Consider the following 17,809-nt stretch of genomic DNA (forward strand, 5'->3'; position numbering starts at 1 on the left):
ACCAGCCAAAATGGGACCAATGGTACCCTACCACACACTCAAAGGTGAAATTGCTGAACTACTAGCTGTGGTTTGTAACCTATCACTTAGGGCTTGGCTTCACTTGTGAGTTACAGCGCATTAAAGCAGCCTCGTGCACACTAGCTCACTCCCCGTCCAAACTGGCAAAGCACGTAGAGCGCTCTGACTCCGCGGCTACAGTGCTGCTGGTATTCCACCTCGGCGAGTGGAATAACGTTTGCTGCACCCCCGCTGGAGAGCCGAGGCACCAGTGTGGACGAGGTATTGCATTACTGTGCTGTGATCGGCCTCTGGAAACGTCCCATAATCCCCTTAAGTCAAGTGGCCACTCTTGTCATTGTTTTGAACTTGCTGTAGGAATGCGGATATCCCACTTGAAAGCCCCATTTCTGACAGCCAGCTGCTTATCTGCTCCGAGACAGATAAGTGTGGAATTCTGTGTGTGAGGGAGAGAGTCCGTGGGGGGGGGAGGGCGGTCTGCTGCTGTCTGAACTTACAAGACAGCATGCTGACATGCTCTCAGCCCCCCCCAAACCCACTCTCTCCCCCCCCACATAGACACAACACACACCCTTTCACACTCCAACCCCCCCCCCCTTTTGAAAAGTACGTTGCAGTCACTTGCATGCTGGGATAGCTGACCACAATGCACCGCTCCCAATGCCGCTGCAAGTGCCACAAATGTGGCCACACCAGTGCGCAAGCAGCTGTCAGTGTGGACAGATTGCAGCGCTTTCCCTACTGCCCTCTCTGAAGGTGGGTTTAACTCACAGCACTCTACATCCGCAAGTGTAGCCATGCCCTTAGCTTCCGTACCCAAAAACTGGAGTATAGTTAATGGATATTAACCAGGATGGACAGGGATGTTGTCCTTAGCCTCTTTTTGCCAGAAGCTGGGAATTGGGTGAAAGGGGATGGCTCACTTGATGATTCCCTGTTCTGTTCATTCCCTCTGGGGCATCTGGCATTGACCACTGTCAGAAGACAGGATAGTGGGATAGATTGACCTTTGGTCTGACCCATTATGGCCATTCTTATGTTCTTATGACGTCTGCTAGGGTAACAGAAGGAGTCCCTGGAAAAGGCTTGTCTGCAGCAGTCCATCCATCAGAGAAACAATTTAAGAACATAAGAGTGGCCATATTGATTCAGACCAATGGTCCATCAAGTCCAGTATCCTGTCTTCTGACAGTGGCCAGTGCAGACACTTCAGGGGGAATGAACAAAACAGGGCAATTATCGAGTGATCCATCCTCTGTCGTCTGCTTCCAGCTTCTGGGAGTCAGAGGTTTAGAGACACTCGGAGCATGGGGCTGAATCCCTGACCATCTTGGCTACTAGCTACTGATGGACCTATCCTCCATGAACTTGCCTAGTTGTTTTTTTGGATCAGTTATACTTCTGTGTGAGGAAATACTTCCTTTTGTTTGTTTTAAACCTGCTGCACATTAACTTCAAGGGTGACTCTGGTTGTTGTGTTATGTGAAGGGGTAGATAACACTTCCTGATTCACTTTCCCCACACCACTCATGATTTTATAGATCTCTATCATAACCCCCCTTAGTCTTCTCTTTTCCAAGCTGAGAAGTCCCAGTCTTTTTAATCTCTCCCCATATGGAAGCTGTTCCATACCCCTAAACCTTTTTGTCACCCCTCTCTGTTCTTTTCCAATTCTAATATATAATTTTTGAGATGGGGCAACGAGAACTGCATAAAGTATTCAAGATGTGGGCGTACCATGGATTTATATAGACGCAATATGATATTTTCTGTCTTATTATATAGTCAGGAGGATACCACTATTTATCTCACTTGCTGTGGCCCATGCAGTACAAGGAAGTCCCTCAGACTACTGCTCAAGTGGGTCCACAGTCCTGGATCATCTAGACTTAAGGAACTAAACTCATCAGCAGCTGTTTCTTGCGCCTCCACCACACTCTTCTCTGATCTACACTTTTCTTCAGGAATGTGCATGGTTACATCCATTTGAGATGAAGATACGGATGCTGCAGTAGCTGCCAGGTCACCTGCACTCTGACTAACTGGAAGATCGGGCATCTCCTCACCACTCACATCCTCACTGGGGCCGGAAGGCTCACCGTGAACATTTGTGTCTATTATCAGAGGGGTAGCCGTGTTAGTCTGGATCTATAAAAAGTGACAAAGAGTCCTGTGGCACCTTATAGACTAACAGACATATTGGAGCATAAGCTTTTGTGGATGAATACCCACTTCATCAGATGCATGTAGTGGAAATTTCCAGAGGCAGGTATAAATATGCAGGCAAGAATCAGGCTAGAGATAAGGAGGTTAGTTCAATCAGGGAGGATGAGGCCCTCTTCTAGCAGTTGAGGTGTGAACACCAAGGGAGGAGAAACTGCTTCTGTAGTTGGTTAGTGTCGTGGAAAAATTGACCACACCGTTGATTTTGGGTCAGACACACTGATGCACCTTTATTAGGTTACACAATACAATTATGCATAAAGGGAAGGTCGGCGTATCCCCAAGCAAGGGGGTCAGCCGCCTTGCATAAATCACACAGTTTCAAGCTTATAAAGGTAAAAACCGCAACGCGTAATGAAGCATTACAAATCTTATCAGCCTTATTTGGTATATTTATCAGCAAACCAATCAGAGCCTCTCTGGGGCCGCGATTCGGACCCGATACCATTTAGGGTTTTTCCTGTTATTGCTAGAGGCTCCTGCACGGCCCCCCTCTTGCATTACCTTCTCTTGCATTACTTTATTGAGTATTAAGTTACCTAATGCGTTTATTTTGCTAATAGAGTTGTACAACGAGCCCTTTCTTAATTGTGTGCCCACCTACTTGCGGTTTTACTGTACAAGACTCTTCTGCTTTGTTAATTTTCCATAGCTAAACTACTGTTATTTTAGGTCAGGTTACCCAACTACCAGTAGGCGTTGGTTCCCCTTTTTCTCCTGTTGGCCTTTTGATTGAGCCATACAGGTTCTGCATTGTGCCACACAAGCTTACAGCTTTCGCCTATACCTTTAATATTAAGCAGGCCTGCCACGGCCTACTGTTGCTAGCTTAGCAATAGGTTATAATCCAGAGTAAGGCATATGGGGGTCCCCGAAAATCCTCATCAGTTAGCCATTCACAGTCTTTGTTTAATCCGGAGCTGATGGTGTCAATTTTGCAAATGAACTGAAGCTCAGCAGTTTCTCTTTGAAGTCTGGTCCTGAAGTTTTTTTGCTGTAAGGTGGCTACCTTTACATCTGCTATTGTGCGTCCAGGGAGGTTGAAGTGTTCTCCTACATGTTTTTGTATATTGCCATTCCTGATATCTGATTTGTGTCCGTTTATCCTTTTACGTAGTGACTGTCCAGTTTGGCCAATGTACATAGCAGAGGGGCATTGCTGGCACATGATGGCATATATTACATTGGTGGATGTGCAGGTGAATGAACTGGTGATGCTGTGGCTGATCTGGTTAGGTCCTGTGATGGTGTCGCTGGTGTAGATATGTGGGCAGAGTTGGCATTGAAGTTTGCTGCATGGATTGGTTCCTGAGTTAGAGTTACTATGGTGCGGTGTGTAGTTGCTGGTGAGAATGTGCTTCAGGTTGGTGGGTGGTCTGTGGCCGAGGACTGGCCTGCCTCCCAAGGCCTGTGAAAGTGAGGGATCGTTGTCTAGGATGGGTTGTAGATCACTGATAATGCATTGGAGAGGTGTTAGCTGAGGACTGTAGGTGATGGACAGTGGAGTTCTGTTGGTTTCTTTCTTGGGCTTGTCTAGCAGCAGGAGGCACATCTGGCTCTGTTGATCTGTTTCAGTGTGCCGCTGCCATCCAGGAGGTGGGGCCCTGGGCTCCTGACCAAGCTGCTGGGGCCACCACGGGGAGCTGCTGGGGATCTCAGGAGAGCTCCTTCCTGCTTAGATAGAAAAGCTTCCTTTGCTTTCTTTCTTTTTCTGAATGCTGCCCCAGAGGGACGCTTCCTTCTTTCACTCATGACTGCTGTTCTGTGCCAGTTATAGTGGCTCTCAACACTCAGTTGAAGGGGACAAATAAGCAGGCTGGTAGCAGGGCCTGAGTGAGGGAAGATATCAGCGTCTTAAGGGCCTAACTGGCTTCTACTACTTCACGTGACTGCCTGTTCTCCTCAAGTGGATTCAGGGAAGCAGCAGGAAACAGGAAGCTCCCTGAGAAGCTGGTGTTAATCAGTCCAGGCTCCTGGGGGTGCTAAAGAGGTACATAAGAAGCTCCTCCTCCTCTTTCTCCCTGCAGCTCCTGCTGCTTTCTGTTATTCCCTCTCACCTTTTCTCCTGGCTGCCTGTTATGTCTCTTGTGCCCTCCTTCCTCCAGCACCGCACTCCACCATCTCTGTGCATCTAGAATAGAGAGAATACTGATGCACCAGCAGCAGACACAATTTTCTACACTCTGGGTTCTAGTGGCACGCCCCCCCTCCCCCCAAGTCTGGAACCTCAGGTGGCCGCCTCAGTTCGCCTCATGGTAAGGCCAGCCCTGTAACAAGCAACTGTCACACGTCTACACTCAGCTATATCACGTCTCACTACAAACCTAGTTAGACAGGCTTTGTTCTGGAGATACCGGAACAGAACTGGCCCAATGTACATTCTTTTGGGAAACCAAGGGGCTCTTGGGACCCAGCCTAGTTTCCCTGTGTCTCTGAGAGCATCTTCCCATCTGTTTGCCCCTTTCTTGTGGAAGCAGCCTTTGCTGAATGAAACCTATGTGAGTCTGGGCCCAATCACTATAGTGCTCAGCCAGGTCTATGTTACAGGGCCAAGATGTTAAACTGATTTTGGCCCTCAAACTGCTTTTTCTCAGCCAGACGTCTAAGGCCTGGTCTACACAAGGCTTTTATGTCGAATTTAGCGCCGTTACATCGAAGTAACCCTGCACCCGTCCACACCACGAAGCTATTTAGAACGACATAGAGCTCTCTTAAATTCGACTTCTGTACTCCTCCAAAACGAGAGGAGTAGCGCTAAATTCGAAATGGCCATATCGAATTAGGCTAGGTGTGGATGGAAATCGACGCTAATAGCTCCGGGAGCTATCCCACAGTGCACCACTCTGTTGACGCTCTGGACAGCAGTCCGAGCTCGGATGCTCTGATCAGCCACACAGGAAAAGCACCGGGAAAATTTGAATTCCTTTTCCTGTCTGGGCAGTTTGAATCTCATTCCCTGTTTGGACAGCGTGGCGAGCTCAGCAGCAGTGGCAACGATGCAGAGCTCTCCAGCAGAGATGGCCGTGCAATCTAATAGAAGGAGGGCCCCAGCATGGACTGATCGGGAAGTCTTGGATCTCATTGCTGTGTGGGGCGATGAGTCCGTGCTTTCAGAGCTGCGCTCCAAAAGACGGAATGCAAAGATCTACGAGAAGATCTCTAAAGCCATGGCAGAGAGAGGATACAGCCGGGATGCAATGCAGTGCCGTGTGAAAATCAAGGAGCTGAGACAAGGCTACCAAAAAACCAAAGAGGCAAACGGACGCTCCGGATCCCAGCCCCACACATCCCGTTTCTACGAGGCACTGCATTCCATCCTAGGTGCGGCGGCCACCACTACCCCACCACTGACCGTGGACTCTGAGGATGGGATATTGTCCACGGCCAGTTCCTCGTCGGACATGTTAGCGGACGGGGAAGATGAAGAAGGAGATGAGGAGGACGAGGCAGTCGACAGCGCTGGCACCGCTGATTTCCCCAACAGCCAGGAGATCTTCATCACCCTTACCGAGATCCCCTACCAACCGTCCCCATCCCTTACCCCGGACACCGAATCAGGGGAAGGATCAAGCAGTAAGTGCTTCAAATATCTAAACATTTATTTTTACAAGAACTGAAATATTTATAAAATTAACAATGGCTTTTTCCTAAAGTGCTTAAACATGTAAACAATTATCTGCAAAAAAAGTGGAATATTTACAATAGTAACAAAGGGTTTTTCATGATTTGTCTGCCTTAGGCTCTTCACAATTTAGTCCCAAGTATTTAAATTTTTTTTTTACAATGTCCGGTAAGTCATGATTATGCTGCCCAAGACGCTCCACTCTTTAGTCCCAGTGCACCTACGCGAAAATCCGGATCATATGGCCGGGGATAGAGGCGAAATCCTCATAGGAGAACTCCTCGTAGGTCTCATGAAGGTACATTTCCAGCCTGTTCATCAGGTTCCTGGGTAGGGCGATCTTATTGGGCCCTCCGTGGTAGGACACGTTACCGCGCCACGACACCATCAGGTACTCTGGTATCATTGCCCTGCAGAGCATGGCGGCAAACGGCCCTGGTTTCTGAAGGCTTTCTCGAAGCATCCTTTCCCTCTGGGACTCCGAGATCCTCAGCAGGGTGATGTCGCTCATGACGCCCTGCTTTGAATTAGGGAGGGGAATGTTAGTATTGGGACTGCTTTACAGCCACGCGGTGGAGGGAGAGGGGCAGCATACAGGGATCTTTCCCTGGGACAGCCGCGAGGGGGTGGGACAGGGGCATAGTTCATGCTGTCCTGATTGCTGGCAGCAGAGACTGGCATTGCTTTCAATGTGAAAGGAGGCCAGTGCTACTAGTACAGTGTTAAGCAGCCAGAAGTCTACGGCTTACCATGATTGCACGCTACAGAAGTTCAGGTGTCCGGCCACGCTTCTCAGATAACTGCAAGACCACTGCAAGACCCCAGGCACTGAAGGCGAGGGCCGAAAATTCGACCTTATCCTGAGTGCGCATGTGAGAGGTGCAGTGCATGGTCTTGTTCACAGAGAAAGACTAGGTTCTTTGTACACAACTTCATTTATCTGTCTCAGGAATTCACTCCCTTTTTCCCATTCCCACAGACACATCTGCGACTGTCTCCCAACCCAGCCTGGCATCACACTCCCAGAGGCTAGCGCAGATTAGGAGGAGGAAGAAGAAGACGCGTGAGGACATGTTCTATGAACTAATGGACTGCTCACGAGCCCAGGCAGCCCAGCAGACACAGTGGAGGGAGAACTTGTCAGAAATGCACCGAGCAGTCATGGAACGGGAGGAGAGGTGGCGTCAGGAAGACCAGCAGGCTACTCAAACCCTGCTTGGACTAATGAGGGAGCAAACGGAGACGCTCCGGCGCCTTGTGGATGTTCTGCAAGACCGGAGGCAGGAGGACAGAGCCCCGCTGCAGTCTATCTCTAACCGCCCTCCCCCGCCACAAAGTCCCACATCCCCCTCACCCAAAGTCCAAAGAAGGAGGGGCGGCAAGGGCCGTTAAAACTTTCAGTCAACCCCTGCAGACTGCTGTAGCACTAGAAGGCTCTCGTTCCCCAAAGTTTGAAAAGTCCTTTCCTGCCCATCTCACACAAGCCCCCGTCCAAGTTCCCCCCCCCCCTTTTCATGTGCGGTTCATAATAAAATATTTGTTTCTGTTAAGTACTGTTTCCAAGATTTTCTTTTAGAGGAGATTCTGTCTGAAGGGGGGGAAGGGGTTTGGTAATTGGACAGGACAGTCACCTTTAGCAGGCTACAGAGGCGGGGGCAGGTCCAGCATCAGGACACATACACAGTGCAGTCACCAGTTACCCTGGTCAGTCTGGGAGGCGGTTTTCATGTTCGGAGTTTAGAAGCATCATTTGCATCAGAACACTAAACCCGCCCCCCGCCAGTCTGCGTCCCCGGTTTAAAACATTCCCGCGAAAACAGTAATAAAGACAACGTTGTTCATTAACAAAACGGAACAGATTTTATTTGTTGGGAAGGTGGTGAAGGGGGTATGTAACTTGGAAGGATAGTCAACAGTAACTGGGTAAAGAAACGGGGGCAGGTTCAGCATCTGTGTCCACAAACTAAACAGTCACTGGATACCCTGCTCAGTCAGGAACCTAGCTTTCAAAGCCTCCCTGATGCACAGCGCGTCCCGCTGGGATCTTCTAATCACCCGGCTGTCTGGCTGGGCATAATCAGCAGCCAGGCTATTTGCCTCAACCTCCCACCCCGCCATAAAGGTCTCCCCCTTGCTCTCACACAGATTGTGGAGCACACAGCAAGCAGCTATCACAATGGGGATATTGGTTTCGCTGAGATCACAGCGAGTGAGTAAGCTTCTCCATCTCCCCTTGAGACGGCCAAAGGCACACTCCACCACCATTCTGCACCTGCTCAAACGGTAGTTGAAAAGTTCTTTTTCTGAGTCCAGGGCGCCAGTATAGGGCTTCATGAGCCAGGGCATTAGCAGGTATGCAGGGTCCCCGAGGATCACTGTAGGCATCTCCACATCCCCAAGACTTATTTTGTGCTCCGGGAAGTAAAGACCTTCCTGCAGCCGTCTAAACAGACCAGAGTTCCTGAACACGCGAGCGTCATGAACCTTGCCCGGCCATCCGACGTTGATGTTTGTAAAACGTCCCCTGTGGTCCACCAGTGCTTGCAGCACCATTGAAAAGTAGCCCTTTCTGTTAATGTACTGGCTGGCCTGGTGGTCCGGTCCCAGGATAGGGATGTGAGTCCCATCTATAGCCCCACCGCAGTTTGGGAATCCCATCGCGGCAAAGCCATCTATGATGAGCTCCACATTTCCCAGGGTCACTACCTTTGATAGCAGTACCTTGACGATTGCCTTGGCTACTTGCATGACAACAACCCCCACGGTAGACTTGCCCACACCAAAGTGGTTCGCGGCTGACCGGTAGCTGTCTGGCGTTGCAAGCTTCCAGAGGGCTATGGCCACTCGCTTCTGGACAGTCAGGGCTGCTCGCATCCGGGTGTCCTGGCGCTTCAGGGCAGGGGACAGCAACTCGCAAAGTTCGAGGAAAGTCCCCTTCCGCATGCAAAAGTTTCGCAGCCACTGGGATTCATCCCAGACCTGCAGCACTATGCGGTCCCACCAGTCCGTGCTTGTTTGCAGGGCCCAGAATCGCCGTTCCACAATATCCACAAGACCCATTGCCACCGTGATGTCCTGGGCGCAGGGTCTCGTGGTTTCTGAGAGCTCTGAGCTACTCTCCGACTTCAGGCCCTCACGGTGGTGCCGTAGCCTCCTCTCCTGATTTCTCTGCATCTGCCTCTGGTAAAGGTGGATGAGAAGCTGCGAGGTGTTGAGAACGGCCACAACTGCAGCGATGGTCGCAGCGGGATCCATGCTCGCACTGCTGTGGCGTCCGCGCTGTCACTGATCAGAAAAGTGCGCAAACTGATTTCCCGCCGGCGCTTTCAGGGAGGGAGGGAGGGAGGGTGGGAGTGACGGACGGATGACGACAGGTACCCAAAAGCACCCTCGACACATTTTTTTACCCAGAAGGCATTTGGGGCTCGACCCAGAATTCCAATGGGCAGCGAGGACTGCAGGAACTGTGGGATAGCTGCCCACAGTGCACCGCTTCCAATGTCGACGCTTGCCCCGTTAGTGTGGACTCACAAAGTCTCACAAAGTCGAATTACTGTCCTTAGTGTGGACACACACGTTCGACTTTGTAATATCGATTCCACATATTCGATTTAAGTGAAATCGAACTACTCTCGTAGTGTAGACATACCCTAAGATGAGGCCCCCGTGGCTCTTGCTCTATTGTTTGGCAGTTAGGCCCATTCAGCCTCAATGGCTCACAAACGCCGGTCTGGTGACTGTGCTGAAACTCTCAGCGTTTTCGTGACACTCCCACACTCCCCATAGAAATCCACTACCTACCCCTCACTGTCTCCCCGAGCACCCCCACATCTGCTACCGACACCAAGATGCTGGACTCACGGGGCTTCCCAGAAGTAGCTGTCCTTCCCTCTAAAGCCCTTGCAATGACTTACTCTCAGCTTGGGATACTTAAAACAAGCCCCCACCCTCCCCCAGTTTGTGGCGTCACATTAATTCAGTCTTCTCTAAAGTAGATGATCTCCTACCCTCCAGCCCCATCCTCCTCCTTTACTCAGGAACCCACCACCACCCTGCTTGCTAGAGTCAGCGTTGATTCAGGCTTGCCACACCCCCTGCTCCTCCTTTTCCCCAGAGGCCCTGCCCCTTGCCCCATCTCTTCCCACTAGGCCCTGTCCCCTGCTGCTCCACTTCCCAGGAGGCTCCTCCCCCCAGCAGGGTGGAGTCGGGCCATGGTAAGAGCTGCCCTGGGAACCCAGGCTGCTGTGGGGAGCCCCGTACTCTCCACCTTCCCTCGGGGGTGGGAACAGAGGCTGGGGGCTTCTCTCGGGCCCCCAGGCCCCTGCCCAGGGTAGGTGGAGGGTCTGGGGCTCCTGACAGTGACTCTGATTCCCTGGGCAGCTCTTATCATGGCACAGCTCTGGCTGTTGGCCTGGAGAGTGGGTGGAGCCTTGGGTAATGAGGGGGAGCTGGGGGGGGGGTCTTGGGGGGAGAGGAGGAGCAGAGGGTGGGGCCTCAAGGAGGAAGAAGAGGGGCAGGGGTGGGGTCACCGAGGGGACGGGGCTTCTACCTCTGTCTCTCTTTTGCCTTTTCAAAAGATGGTCACCCCACAGTGAATGGGCTGGGCTGGGATAGGAGCTAGCTGGGCCTCTGTGGGGGAGTCCTTTCCACTCCTTTGCATTGCTAGGGCAGCACAAACAGAGGGGCCGGGGAGGGAACCTGGGCCTGAGTGTCTTGCCAGGACTCCTGTGTGTCAGACCCTCACTCACACATGCAGCTCTGCCCTGCCTCGGTGGGGAGTGGGATGAGCATGTCTGCTGTGTGCAGAGCCATCAACGGGGGTGGGGAGCTGCCTGGATGGCTTCTCCTGGGGATCCTGCATTAATCATATCTCTGACATGATTCAGTCACAAGCACCTGGATGAGGGTGTAGGGGAAGGGTGGGCCCCTTGAATAGCCCCGTCAACAGCTGGTGCATCGCTCACAGCACTCAGGAGGGACCAGGACTGCGAATGCAGAACAGCCCTACATCTTTTTTCCTGGCTCCTGGATGTTTTACCAGAGACGGGACAGAGAGGCCAGGCGTAATGGGAGACAACATCCACATCCCTTCTCCTTATTGACTGTATCAAGAGGAATTCTGAGGTCGGAGCAGGTACGGATAGGACTCTTTCTGGGCCAACATCCCGCCGGTCCCCCCGGCTCTCCACGAACACAGTCACTTTGGGTGACAAAACGGCTATAGTGTACACACTGCAATGGGAATTTTTTATTGGAAAAAATGCCCAGTTTTGGCGACAAAAAACTTCCACCCCATGAGAGACTTTTTGTCCTTTCCCCTCCCTTTATTGTCGACAAACAGCCAGTGTCGACACCACGCCTGTTTTTTTCAATTTTATTGGCCTCCAGAAAGTGTCCCACAATTCCCAGGCTGCCACTCTGGTCAGTGGTTTGAACTCCACTGCCCTGCAGCCAATCCGCCCCTCCCCCTTGTAAGCCCTGGGAATTTTAAATCCCATTTCCTGCTTGCTGGCTCAGCATGGAGAGGCATCCTGGCGTCTTCCCAGGTGAGCATGGCTGGCTATCGCACCAAACGCGCTCCCGCTTGGACCACCGTGGAGCTGTTGGATCTGATCAGTATATGGGGAAGAGTCTGTTCAGTTGCAGCTGTGATTAACACGTAGGAATCAGAACAAATATGGGCAAATTTCTCGAGGCTTGTGTGAAAAGGGCTATGATTGGGACAGGCAGCAGTGCAGAGTGAAGATAAAGGAATTGAGGCAGGCGTACCAACCACTTCTATAAGGAGCTGAATGCTATCCTCGGTGGTGACCCCATCCCCATCGCCGATAGCCCCGTGGATACTTTGGAGGCAGCAGAAAGAGGGGGTAACCCGGAGGCTGAAATTCTGGATGAAGAAGTGGAGGTAGAAGAGGATGTGGCGCTCCCAGCGTGGTTTCCCAGTGGGACAAGCAGCCAGGAACTTTTCTCCACTCCAGAAGTGCTCTCCAGGGAGCAGGAAGCAGATGAGATGCAGGGTAAGTTGCTGTGGCTTGTATAGGGAATCGAAAAGTGGTTATGGTTTTATGTGAGCTGCACATTGCCCTGTGTAGCTAATCTGCATGGCCAAGAAGGGTGTCGATGGACATCAAGACCTGCATGGAATACTCCAGAGAGAGGTTTTGTAAAGTTTCCAAGAGTTACTTGTTAATCCTCTGCCACAGATTCCAAGAGATTGCAGCCTTGTGAGTTCCCCCATTGTAGGGAACTGTCCCATGCCATTTAGCAATCACTGGAGCTGGGACCAAAGCGGCAGATAGCTGAGCTGCATATAGACCGGGGTGAAAGCCACAAGAATGCAGTAGTTGTGCCCTGGTTTCCCTGCTTACCCGCAGCAGTGAGGTGTCAGCTAGAAGGCTGGCTGCCTGTGGAAAAGTGTGTGATAATTTTAGAATGAGTTCCCTGCAAAGCTGCCCTGAAAGCCGTGACCATTTTGTCTGTACGCACAGCTGCACTCCCCCGCTCCTGACACTCACCATGATTTGGGTGCTCGTGGAGCTGTGTGCCTGCCTACAGTCAGTGAGAAAGTGATTGCTACTAGTTGCAAAAGGCCCTTGTTACTGAAATGTTTCAATCATTTGCTGGAATGTAACAATCCCTCATCTGTGCATTGTCCACAGCAGCCAAGACCTTGAGGAACACACCAGGCACCCTTGCCGACCACCTTCGGCAGATAAGGAAAAAGCCAAGACTCAGCAAAGGAGACATTTTCAGAGAGGTTCTGCATGTGATGACAGACAGACCAGGGAACGCAAAGAGTGCTGGGAAGCCGAAAGACAGGACAGAAAAGAGAATCAAGCATTTGCTAGGGAAGCGACTGAGCAGATGTTAAAAGTAATGGAGGATCAGACAGAGATGCTCAAGTCTTTAATACAGCTGCAGACTGAGCAGATCTGTGGTTGACCTCCACTGCAGCACGTGCACATGCACCATTCTTTGCCAACCCCACCCTCCTCTATGCCCACAGGTTCCTTTTCACTTCACAGTACTCCTCAGTTTCCCCATCACTCCACCCCCTCTCACAGCTTGGACAATGATAGCTGGAGCTACACACAGCTGTGAGGTTTTACCCTTTTTAACAATAAATTAAGGCAAAGGTTTTTAATGGGATGGCATTTTAATTCTGTGTTCTGCAAAAGTGTATAGCAATCAATTCACTCTCGGGAACAGGCTTCTAAAGCATTTTGTTGCATGGATCTTGGACCCCAAAATTTTACCTGGAGGCACCAGGGAAGCAAATCCAGAGCAGACATGTGTTAGTGCCCCTCATTATCAAAGTGGTTCCTCAAAGCCTCTCTGAGGTTAATAGCAGCCCTCTGGGCTCCTCTGACAGCCCTAGCATCTGGCTGCTCAAATTGTGCAGCCAAGGGCTCTGCCTCAGTGCACCACATCTGAGCAAATATTTCACCTTAAATTCACCCAGATTATGCAAAGTGCAGCACGCGGCTATGACCACGGGAATATTATCCTCTGTAAGGTCTAGCCTGCCATTGAGACACCTCCAGCGAGCTTTCAAACGTCCAAAGGCACATTCGACTACCATAAGTCACCTGATCAGCCTGTTGTTAAAACGCTCCTTGCTGCTGTCCAGGTGCCCTGTGTAAGGTTTCATGAGCCAGGGCTGTAAGGGGTACACTGGGTCTCCCAGGATTACTGTGGGCATTTCCACATCCCCCACTGTGATCGCGTGGTCTGGAAAGAAAGTGCCCGCCTGCAGCTTTCTGTAAAGGCCACTGTTCCTGAAGATGAGTGCGTCATGCATCTTTCCAGACCAGCCTGCACTGATGTCCGTGAAATGCCCCCAGTGATCCACAAGCACCTGCAACACCATGGAGAAGTATCCCTTCCTATTGATGTACTCTTATGCAAGGTGGTCTGGTGCTAAAATTGGAATGTGTGCGCCATCAATTGCCCCACCACAGTTAGGGAAACCCATCCCTGCAAAGCCATCCACTATTTCATGCACATTTCCCAGCATCATGATCTTCTGTAGAAAGACGCGATTTATTGCCCTGCACACTTGGAGTAATACAGCCCCAACAGTGGACTTCCCCCCTCCAAATTGATTTGCAACTGACTGGTAGCATTCTGGATTCACCAGCTTCCACACAGCGATTGCAACACACTTCTCTACTGAAAGGGCAGCTCTCATTCTGGTGTCCATATGCCGCAGGTCAGGGGCCAGCTCAGCACATAGCTCCAGGAAGGTTGCTTTATGCATCCTAAAGTTCTGTACCCACTGGTCTTCATCCCACATCTGCATGACAATGCGATCCCACCAATCCGTGCTTGTTTCCCTAGCCCAAAAGTGGTGGTCTACGTATGCAGTTGCTTTGTGAATGCCAAAAGCATTGATAAGTTGCTGCCGTCCATATCAGGCAGAATGTTGGGCGCCTGCGAGTCGTCCTCTGTCCGTAACTTCGTGAGTAACTGTGCTGCCATATGCGATGGCCTCACAACAGTTAACAGCGCATAGGGGAGAGAGAGAGAGAAATACACGATCCATCCTATCTCACTGCAGATGCTGGTGCGTATTACGAAGTCTGATACTTGGAAAAACAGCATGAAAGGAATCCGGAAACCACTGGAGGGCTGGGACAAAAAGCACGGCATGATGGGACATTTTGCACGTCCCAGGATACGCCACACTCCGTTTCCGCCTTTCCACAACACCTAGAGACAGATGGCGTCACCAGGGACTGTGGGATACTGTAATGATGCTGCCCTTGGTGGGACACTTCTGAGAGTGCCAATTCAGGATAAATTGCTTAAAGCAGGGCAGTTACAGCCCAAGGTTGGGGTTCCTTTGCACACCAAGGCAAACCAAACCAGCCAGACAGAGAAGACTCTGGTTTTACCCCACTGGCTAACCGCGTGTGATACCACACTCAGCACAGTTTTGAGGATCATCACATAAGAGAGGAATCATACAAGCAATTACCTTAGACACTCCAGTTTCCCAGTGTCACCACCAGTGTCACTCGTTATGGGGATGAATGGTTATGAAAACCAACACCCTAGTAAAAGAAAAAAGGTTCTCCTGATCCCACAGGACCAAGCCCCAGACCCAGGGCAATATACAAATCAGATCTTACTCACAAATCACGCTGTTGCCAATCCTTTAGAATCTAAAATCTAAAGGTTTATTCATAAAAAGAAAGAGGTATAGATGAGAGATAGACTTGGTTAAATGGAATCAATTACATACAGTAATGGCAAAGTTCTTAGTTCAGGCTTGTAGCAGTGATGGAATAAACTGCAGGCTCAAATCAAGTCTCTGGAATACATCCCCCGCTGGGATGGGTCATTCAGTCCTTTGTTCAGAGCTTCAGTTTGTAGCAAGGCAAGAAGCAGGATTGAAGACAAAATTGAGGCATTTCCAGGGCTTTTTATACTCTCTGCCCTGTGGAAGGACACTTCTTTGTTCTTACTGTGGAAAATTACAGCAGCAAGATGGAGACTGGAGCCACATGGGCAAGTCACATGTCCATGCATGACTCAGTTTGCAGGTCAATGCCATTGTTTACGTGTTAGTTTGAACTTTCCCAGGAAAGCTCAGATGTGGATTGGCGTCTCACAAAGTCCATTGTCAGTTAAGTGTTTCTTGACTGGGCAGTTACTGAGAATAGTCCCTTCTCAAGAAGTTGACCAAATGCTTCACTGAGGCTACTTAGAATCAAAACACATTGTAATACTAGTACACAGCTAATATTCATAATTTCAAATACAAAAATGATACACACATACAGACAGCATAATCATAACCAGCAAATCATAACCTTTCCATAGACAACTTACACAACAACCTTTGCACAATATTTGCTGCAAATATATAACGGTGGTTGCAACAATGATCTATATGCTCACAGGTTATGTCAGTAACATCACAGATACATACCCACAGTGCATTGCTCATGCTGTCGACAACGGTGCCCCGAATGTGGACACAATCTGTCTACAGAGGGAGAAAATGTAGACTCGCTTTGGTGACTTTGCTTTTGTTGATTTTTTCATGTTGACATTAGTTTAATTGACAAGACTTGGTAGTGTAGACAAGCCCTTTGTAAATGCTGCTGACTGCCTTGGTCTCCATCCCCCAGTGAGCTGTCCCCACTCACCAGCCCCTCTCCCAGTGCTCCAGGCCTTAAACCCTGGCTGAACCTCTCTCTACAGAGTGGAGATCAGTAGCTCATGTCGTCTCAGATGTAAGGGTCAAGCAAGGAATAGGTGGCTGGTGTTTTTCATCTCCCAGGTTGGCAGCACTGGAGCCAGCACTGACCTTTCACTTGATGAACACTCTGATTATCCTCGCACGAAGGTGTTTGCTTTTCACGCTGTACACGATTGGGTTCATCAGGGGTGGGGTGAGCAGGAAGATGTAGCCCAGGACAATCTGTAGTAAGGGAGAAGAGCCCTTCCCCAATCTGGGTATCAAAGTCAAGCCGATATCTGGTATGTAGAAGAGCAGGACAGCACAGAGGTGGGAGACGCAGGTGTTCAGGGCCCTGAGGCACTCCGCGTGTGATGCAACACTCAGCACAGTTTTGAGGATCATCACATAAGAGAGGAAGATGAGCAGTGAATCCAACCACACCGTTAAGACTGTAAGAAACAAGCCATAGATGTAGTTGACTGTTATGTCCGAACAAGCCAGATTCATGACATCCTGGTGCAGGCAGTAGGAATGGGAGAGGACATTGGCTCGACAGTATTGGAACCGTTTCAGGAGAAAGGGGAATGGGAATGATACAGCCACCCCTCTTAGCACACACATCAGTCCCATCTTGGCTATTCTCGGCAGGGTTAAGATGGAAGCATATCTCAGTGGGCTAGAGATCGCGACGAAGCGGTCAAACGCCATCAACAAGAGTATGGAGGATTCAGTGAATACAAATGAGTGGATGAAGAAGATCTGGGCAAAACAGGCATCGAGGCTGATCTCGCTAGAGTTAAACAAATATATGCCCAATATTGTCGGTATGGTGGATATCGATAAGCCAAGGTCTGTGACTGCCAACATGGAAAGGAAAATGTACATGGGCTCATGGAGGCTTGGATCTGTTTTTATAATGAACAGAATGGTTGAATTTCCCAATATTGAAAAAAAATAAATGAAGCAGAAGGGGATGGAGATCCAGAGATGGACGTCTTCCTGCCCAGGTATCCCGGTGAGAAGGAACATTGCATATTTGAGTTTGGTGTCATTGACAGCTGACATAATGTATAGGGCAAGCTTCCAGGAGTTTTGGACTTTCCTTCCTGAAAGGAAAAAGAACAGGTGACAAGGTCATATTTAATGAGACATCATTCTGCTCTCTGTGCAATTCTAGAGACTCCCAGGAGCTCAAGGAAGATCAGCAAAAACATAGTCTTGAATTTACACCCCCGATAAGAAGATAGGCACTGCCAGAGTGGATCAGACCTGCAGTCCATCTAGCTCAGTATCTAGCGGCCAGTTCCAGATGCTTCAGTGGAAGGTGGAAGAAGCCCTGTAATAGGCAGCTATGAGATTACCTGCTCCTAGGAAAAGTTTCCCTCGACACCCACTAGTAATACGTATATTGTGGTGTAAATCAGGAACGTTGTGGGCCCTTCCAAGACTTTTTAAAACAGTCCTCAATACTGGAATTGGATTTTCTGGTTACCCATATACACATCCAGTCAGTCTTTGAAAGGTTCTAAGCTCTTGGCCCCTTTGATATCTTGTGGCTTTGAGTTCTGCAGCCTACTTGAACATTGTGATTTTACAATTGTGACCTGCACACAGACACCCTTTCTCGTTCTAAACTTCTGATTGTGGCCCATTGTATCATGACATGTGTGTAAACAAATGGCAAGTGCATGGTGAAAATAGTCATTGTATTTATCTGCCCTGCATAGAAGCTATTCATAAACGTCTTTCAT

At 49.9% G+C, this 17,809-nt stretch overlaps 1 protein-coding gene across 1 annotated transcript; it reads right to left on the bottom strand.

The window, feature by feature from the left end:
* Positions 1 to 16,187: 16,187 nt before the first annotated feature.
* Positions 16,188 to 17,123, bottom strand: LOC135894997 (olfactory receptor 51G2-like). The gene has a single exon (XM_065423046.1). It carries the CDS (start codon positions 17,121 to 17,123, stop codon positions 16,188 to 16,190), a length of 936 nt encoding a protein of 311 aa, XP_065279118.1.
* Between the last annotated feature and the right edge of the window lie 686 nt (positions 17,124 to 17,809).

The sequence above is a fragment of the Emys orbicularis genome, chromosome 1 (genome assembly GCF_028017835.1).
Source record: "Emys orbicularis isolate rEmyOrb1 chromosome 1, rEmyOrb1.hap1, whole genome shotgun sequence".
In the NCBI taxonomy this organism is placed as follows: domain Eukaryota; kingdom Metazoa; phylum Chordata; order Testudines; family Emydidae; genus Emys; species Emys orbicularis.